This window comes from Chelonoidis abingdonii, chromosome 5 (assembly GCF_003597395.2).
Source record: "Chelonoidis abingdonii isolate Lonesome George chromosome 5, CheloAbing_2.0, whole genome shotgun sequence".
Taxonomy (NCBI): domain Eukaryota; kingdom Metazoa; phylum Chordata; order Testudines; family Testudinidae; genus Chelonoidis; species Chelonoidis abingdonii.
Window position 1 is genome coordinate 35,224,305 of NC_133773.1, and position 7,083 is coordinate 35,231,387.

At 40.4% G+C, this 7,083-nt stretch overlaps 1 protein-coding gene across 1 annotated transcript in view; it reads left to right on the forward strand.

The window, feature by feature from the left end:
- The window catches only part of SLC39A8 (solute carrier family 39 member 8), a 45,211-nt gene extending 41,121 nt beyond the window's left edge, over window positions 1–4,090 (forward strand). The window contains exon 8 of the mRNA XM_032782932.2: window positions 3,562–4,090. Within this exon, the coding sequence (XP_032638823.2) occupies window positions 3,562–3,711 (150 nt within the window). The 3' untranslated portion in view covers window positions 3,712–4,090. The remainder of the gene's footprint in view (window positions 1–3,561) is intronic.
- Window positions 4,091–7,083: the final 2,993 nt, after the last annotated feature.

The window sequence follows — 7,083 nt, forward strand, 5'->3', positions numbered from 1 at the left end:
ATTCATAAACATCACTATCTTGGGCTCAAATCTTGCTAGACCAGCTATTCTCCTGAAATGGAACTGAGTTTTCAACCACATCTGTTCATGCAGGTTTGCAGCCCAGAGTTCAAACCTGAAGCTCCTCCAAATTCCCAGAATTTGAAGGCCTCAGAGCAAGGTGATAATTTTGGTCCACCTCCAGCTACAGTCCAACAAGATATGATTGCACAGGTAGCACTTGAGGCCATTTTAGAGTCAACCAGCACACTAAGAGTCCTTCAAACGCTCACAATGGGTTAGTAACCTCTACAGGAACAATTTAACTCCTGAAATGCTTTAATTTCACTCCAACTGCTCTTTGATATGAGATCATAAATGTAAGTACTCATGTAACATGAATATCATGGAAAAATTCATGAATTTTCCTTATATTTAGAGTAGCTCAACTTAAAACAATTGTTGTTTAACCCATTATATAGAGAACACCCTGTCTCCATATCCATTGCTCTTCTGTTTTTAGGTTGTCTGTTACAATTGTATCTGAAAACAAAATTATGCGAGTGCTCTATACAGAGGTCTGATTTTCCACTTCTCTCCTGATTTTCACATTCCTCTGTCTAGCAGCAGGTAGGATTAATTAGAACTTCATTTCTCTTCTTGTTGTTCTCTCCCCTGTTCTGAGAGCAGGCAGAGCAGAGCTTTTGTTAGTGACTTGCACATGTGGGTGAGAGAGAGTGCAAGTGTGTGTGTGGGGGATGGGGGTGAGGGAAGGACTTATACAGTGATGGGCTTACTTCTGAGAAGACTGTCTTCTGCTCCCACTAGTCTTAACCTGTTTGAGGGGATTGCACTTGACTTGGGAGGTCATGAAGGGAGAGGCAGTTTGAGCTGACTTAATATCACCCCACTGAGAGTTTTGCAGAAAACAAACACACACCACAACCAACCAAGACTAGAACTTTAAACTTGAATCAACAGTTGACGGTAGCCAGTGCCATGATTTGAAGATGGGATGAGAAGCAGCAGCTGCTGGGCTGTCTTTGTCAGCAAGTGAACTGCTTTCTGCACCACTGAAGTTTAGTGATTTTGGATTTATTCCCAACTACCCAGGTTGCAATAAGTGAGCCTGGAAGTCACAAATGAATGGATCGCTGTGTTTAGAGGTTTGTGTCTGACATGATAGAAGGTCATCTGGACAAACAGGATAGGGCATTGTCTCCTGGCATGTTGTAGGTTGAAATAAGCTTCTCAGTTATTTTGGTGTCTTGTAAGTTGCATACTTTGCATGGTGGGGTAGGCACCCTGTACTGATGGTGTTGTCTAGTTCTGAGAAGTCTCTGTACCCCACTAGCATTAGTCCTGGGTTTTCTCTCTGGGTTCAGCTTCAGTCAGCTGCTCCTCATCTAAGATCTGATGATGTTCAGGTGCAGGATAGCTGGAGGTGGTATAGTTTACAGGGGAGGTGACAGGGATAAATAGCCCAGTATCATCCACAGACTCCTGGCATTTAAAGCAATAGCATCTGATAATCTTCCCCTAGAGATTTAATGTAGACATTCCATAAGGTTGAAAAGAGCATGGTGGCCCTTTAGAGACTAGGCCCTTGGTTGCAGAAGTGCTGTTAACCTTTGCTATCCTCTGGGTGTGGTCTATTAGGAAGGATGAAAACATTTGGGGGTACTGCCACTAAGCCAGTCCTGCAGTATCTCATGATGTAGGTTTCAATTGCTGGGGGGGAGGGGGGGGTTGACTGGCAGTGCCAGGAGAGAGAGACATTCATTGGGACATCCAGTATCATTTTCATGTCATACTTTTAGCTGAAGCCTAAATGGGAAATTAGCTCTTGTTAGGTGATGTGAGGCTGCCTTTGATCAATTTAGAAATAATCCATCCCAAGGAAAGGGAAATCAGAGTTTATTTGCCTGTAGTTTGCCAGGTCAGTGCAGTTGGGAGTGGTTCTAGAACAACATTTTTCAAGATAGGTGGTAGCCTACTTTTCAGAGAAGGAGTTAATAGCCTGTGTTACTAGAGAGTGCCTAAATGTTCACTGCTGTGAAGTATGATTCAAAATTATAGGGAGTGGCTCATAGAGAAGGAACTATGTTCAGGATCTCCTGCTGTTTGAATGGTCCTTAAGGGAGGCATGGCATTATCTATTCCATGCTTGTTTGTTTCTTCCACACAATTTGGTCAGAAAAGGTGGAGCTTGGGGGTTCTGGAATACACCACAAGTTTAAATTAAACAATGTACACTCCAGCTCAGCTGGACATAGACTTTGATTGAGCTATGGCTGATGAGAAAGTGGCTGTCTCTACAGGACACCGGAGCAAGTCTGAAGGAATTTCTTGTCCCAGAGATCTTCATCTTTGTGTGTTTTAGCTAGTGGCTGCTTGGTCTCATTCCTTCAACAGTTCCTGTATTATTTGGCCTGAGAACCTGGGAGATCAGTGGAGGCAGTGTGCATGCATAGGAAGGGAGGTGCTGATTAGAAGCCAATATCACTAGCTGTGGATATTTTGTGATTATAGCATCATATTAGGTCATCAATGCCTTGACTATCTGGCTGTGTAAGAGTACAGTGGAAACTTACTAAGAAAGCTTGGTCTTGTTATGTAAGAGGAAGTGTTCTGCTAACCATTAGCAATAGATGGTGGTCCATATAGGGTAGCAATATAATTTTTATGTTGGCTTTATACATATCCACATTGAATATAAAGGTTCCATGTGTGGCCACAGGTGGGTGGAACCTGAGAGCAGCCTATAGTTGATAATATGGATGTGAGGAACTCTAGGTTAAAGGGAGTGTTGACATGGATGTTAAGGTCTGTCACCTTTGATGACAGTCTTCATTGACTGGTAGGAAACTCAACTAATTCTATAGTATGTTGCTTCAGTCTTCTGGTCCAGTGTGTTGAATTATCATACTTTCTTATGGTTACATAAAACTGATGTATTTTTAATCAAACAATCTTCCTTTATTAGAGCCTGTCCCTGTAGTGCATTAGGTGAAGGGATAAATCTCACCACACAGTTATTGCCCTTTAAGCCCTGATTCACCACCAGCTTATCAATGCACCTAAACGTTCACTTAGGTGTTCCAGTTCTGAACGGACATGTGCATTTTCAGTTCCACTGTGTGAGTTTGTAGCTGTGCCCCCAGAAGCCTTATTTTGCATTCCTCAAAAGAGCCTAGAGAGGTGCCTGACTGCAGCAGTACTTGAAATGACAGACCAACATCCTTTTTATTCTAATTGTGTAACTTGGCTAGATGGCAGCAGCTGCTTGTATTAACATCTGGCCTAGTAGATGGACCCCCATTTATTCCTGATGTCATATGATTCAGATGTGGATAACATCTCTAGATTACAGTACAGGAGAATTGACCACCATTTCAATTTTCCCATCATTGGTGAAATGGGCTCTTTGACCTATTCCTACCACTACCTCTCCTTTCTATTAGGTTTAAGATCCAAACACAGCTATAAAGTACAAAATAAAAATCACTGTCAAGATGCTAAATTACATATTTTACCACAAGATGGCAACAGTTACCTAAAAAATAAACCTCTCTCCCCTAGTTCCCAGAGATGAGCGACATGCTGAGGGAGAAAGTGACTGGAAGGAGAACAGATTTAACCTTCTTCCTCATTCAGAACGCTGGTTTACTAACAGGATTTGCTGCAATACTGCTGATTACCGTGTATGCAGGAGACATTGAGTTGGAATAATGAGATTCTGAAGATGGTACTGATAATGAAGGATATTAGTACATTAGAAATGGAAGAACTCTTGAAATCCATAAAGAGACTTTAAATTAATCTACCTGGTTTAAAACAATGACCCTGTTTTCTTCTGCAAATCACGGAAAGTTAGCCTCTTCTTTTAGGGTTCCTAAATCAGTCCTATAAAATGGGCCATCAACTTCTGAGTATTACAAGCAGTTGATTCAAACACTCGTGAAGGTGTCGGATGTACCTGCACAATGGTAAAAAGAGGATGTTACATTCAGTGGAATGAAGCAGGAGGCAGCTATATGTATTCCATATGACTTGGACTCAACAAAAAAAAAAAAAAAAAAAAAATCGCCAGGATGGAAATTAGTACAAAGGAAAATAGTAAGGTTCATACTCTAGTTTTCATCACAGTTAAAATTAAATCAGCTTGGAAACTGCCTGCTTTCATACTTGTGTTGCAGTGTTTCCCTATAAGCATATAAAACCCCCCAAATGATTTCAGAATAGATATAAATGATTCTAATTAACACTGGAAGGAAAGATAGCAGTAATGCTTTTGATCTTTTCTCTTTAAGTGCACTAAGAGATTTTGAGAACAATTTTTTAAAAGTAAACTTTGTATTAAGTTTGACAATTTATGAATTCTGTAATGTTTTAAAAGGATTGTGTATTAAGTTTTTACAAATACTTTGCCTTGAAATTTTGTTTTTATGGAACTTGATATATATCTGAATATAGATATTACTCTAGGCGGGAAAAATCAATTTTTGGTTTAGCTTTTGTAAGGTCTCATTGCCAACATTGTCAGCAATCAACGAGTTTCTGTAATGAGTAGTTTCCTTGTACAAAAGTTCAGTGTAGCAAGGAAAATATACATTTTTGAAGGACCAATCCTGCATTCCTTGGACTCTCAAACATTAATTTTTATTGCATCAATTTTCCAAAATCATGCTTGCAATAACCCTTTTTTAAAAAAAAAAAAAACAACCAACATAACTGGCCTGGTATTGTGGGTTGGAGATTTTCCCACCTCACTTCCTACCTGTAGAGATTGGACTTTTCCCCATTTGTTATAATATATCTGAGGCAATAAAATTGATTTGAATATTTCAGTTGAATCTTGGTTTATAATGACATAGAAATGTTATTTCAAGGTTGCTAAAAGATGGAACAAGTTTAAAGCAAACTGCATGGGAACGCTAAATGTTATTGGTTAGGCTTGATTTTAGAAATATGTATACAATATAAATATTTTGTACAGTGTGCTATAAAAAAACTATTTATCAGCCATCCAAATTTCAGGTCTCTGGAAGGAAAGGCATATGGACAACACCCAATATTCTCTCTGATTTAAAAAAAAAAATCTGTCTATTGGTTTTATTTCCTTCTGCTGCGTGTGATGAGGACAAGACAGAACAAGCCTGCATAGTGATCAGTCCCTTGAACAGCTGCAGGTTTTACGCAGGTGATCATTCCCCATTGATCAAATTATATGCTCATGTAGCACTTTTCATCCATGGAGCCGAAGACACTTTGCAAAGGAGATTAAGTACGGTCTCCATGTTACTGGTGAGGTAACAGAAGGTCACACAGCAGGTCAATGGCAGAGCCAGGAAGAGATCCCAGATCTGACTTACAGCCTAGATTCATAGATTCCAAGGCCAGAAGGGATCACTGATCATCTAGTCTGATCTCCTATAACAAGCTATAGAATGTCTGTAAAATTGTTCTTGGACCATATCTTTTCGAAAAAAATCTGATCTTGATTTAGAAGTTGTCACTGATAGTTGTTCCAATGGTTAGTTACTCTCCCTGTTAAAAATTTACACCCAATTTCCACTCTGAATTTGTCTGGCTTCTGCTTCCAGCCATTGAATCATGTTATACCTTTCTCTCCTAGATTGAAGATGCTATTAAACATTTGTTTCCCATGTAGATACTTAGACTGTAATCAAATCACTCCTTAACATTCTCTTCCTTAGCGCCAAAAAGCTCAAGCTATTTAACATATCACCATAAGGCATGTTTTCTAATTCTATAATCATTCTCTCTGTTACCAACATCCTTCTTGAACTGTTGACACCAGAACTGGACACAGTATTCCAGCAGTGGTTGCACCAGGGTCAAACAAGAGGTGAACACAACCTTTACTTCAACTCTAGAGTCCCCTGTTTATGCATCCAAGGATTACATTAGGCCTCGTGTCTGCAATGCTGCACAGGGAGCTCATGTTCAATTGGTTATCGACCAAGACCCCACAATCTTTTTCAGTCACTGCTTTCTAGGATGGGGGCCCGCCTTCTGCTAAGTATGGCCTATATACTGAACCACACTACTGCCTACAGCTGGAATGTAACAACTTAACCAAGTTGCTTGATTTAATTCAGTTCTGTGTGATAGCAGGGCTAGTCATTTGATACAGGTACATGTTAAACAAACAAAAGCTGACAATTTAAGATTGTGGGTGGACACTCCCCTTTAACCCTCATGTTGGAAACATGGAAATAAAATCAAGAGAAGAGACTTGTACATTTCTTTCCACTTTTACATACTGCCTACAACACTGTCGATAATATACTCCACTGCTCCTTAAAAGCTTTCACTTGATCCAACAGATACCTGAAAACAATATGTACCTCAGCTTCAAACCTGACCTCTAATACAAATCCTTAAGTGACCTCATATGCTTTTATATCACATGTCAACAGATCAGTACATCTGTCACACAGTCCATGCACCTAAGATGTTCCACCTTGACAGTGGCCTCAACATGTCTCTCTCATGATGTGTTGACACTACCCTAGATATGCAGATCCAGCTTGCTGCCATGCTCACAGTTATGCCTAAAAAGCTTCAGAGGCTCTACAGACAAACACTACCAACTAGCATATGCGAAGCAACAATATGGACAAAAGACAGGTCCCAGATTTCCTCCAATAGGAGTACAAAGAAAAAAAGTGCGACAAGTCCATGGAAAAAGTCTGAGATTTTTGAACTTATTTTTTCTGTACCAATTCATTTAATGCACCTGTTAAACTGAACTTTAACTATGGAATCATGATCAATGCTACCATGATTTGGGCAATGAATGGTCACCTGTCTACTCAGTGTTCTCTCACTCAGGTGAGTGGAGGATTAAGCATGTGTATGTTCTTACATACCCCTCTACCCCGATATTTCACATACAGCATAATAACCATGGGGCTCTGGCAGCAGGGCTCTGGCGGTGCTTTAAAGGGCCCAGGGTACCCTGCAGCAGGTGGAGCCTGGGGCTCTTTAAATCACTGCTCGAGCCCTGCTGCTGCTACCCCGGAGAGGCAGCAGCAGGTCTTGGACAGCAATTTAAAGGGCCCTGGGCTCCCCGCA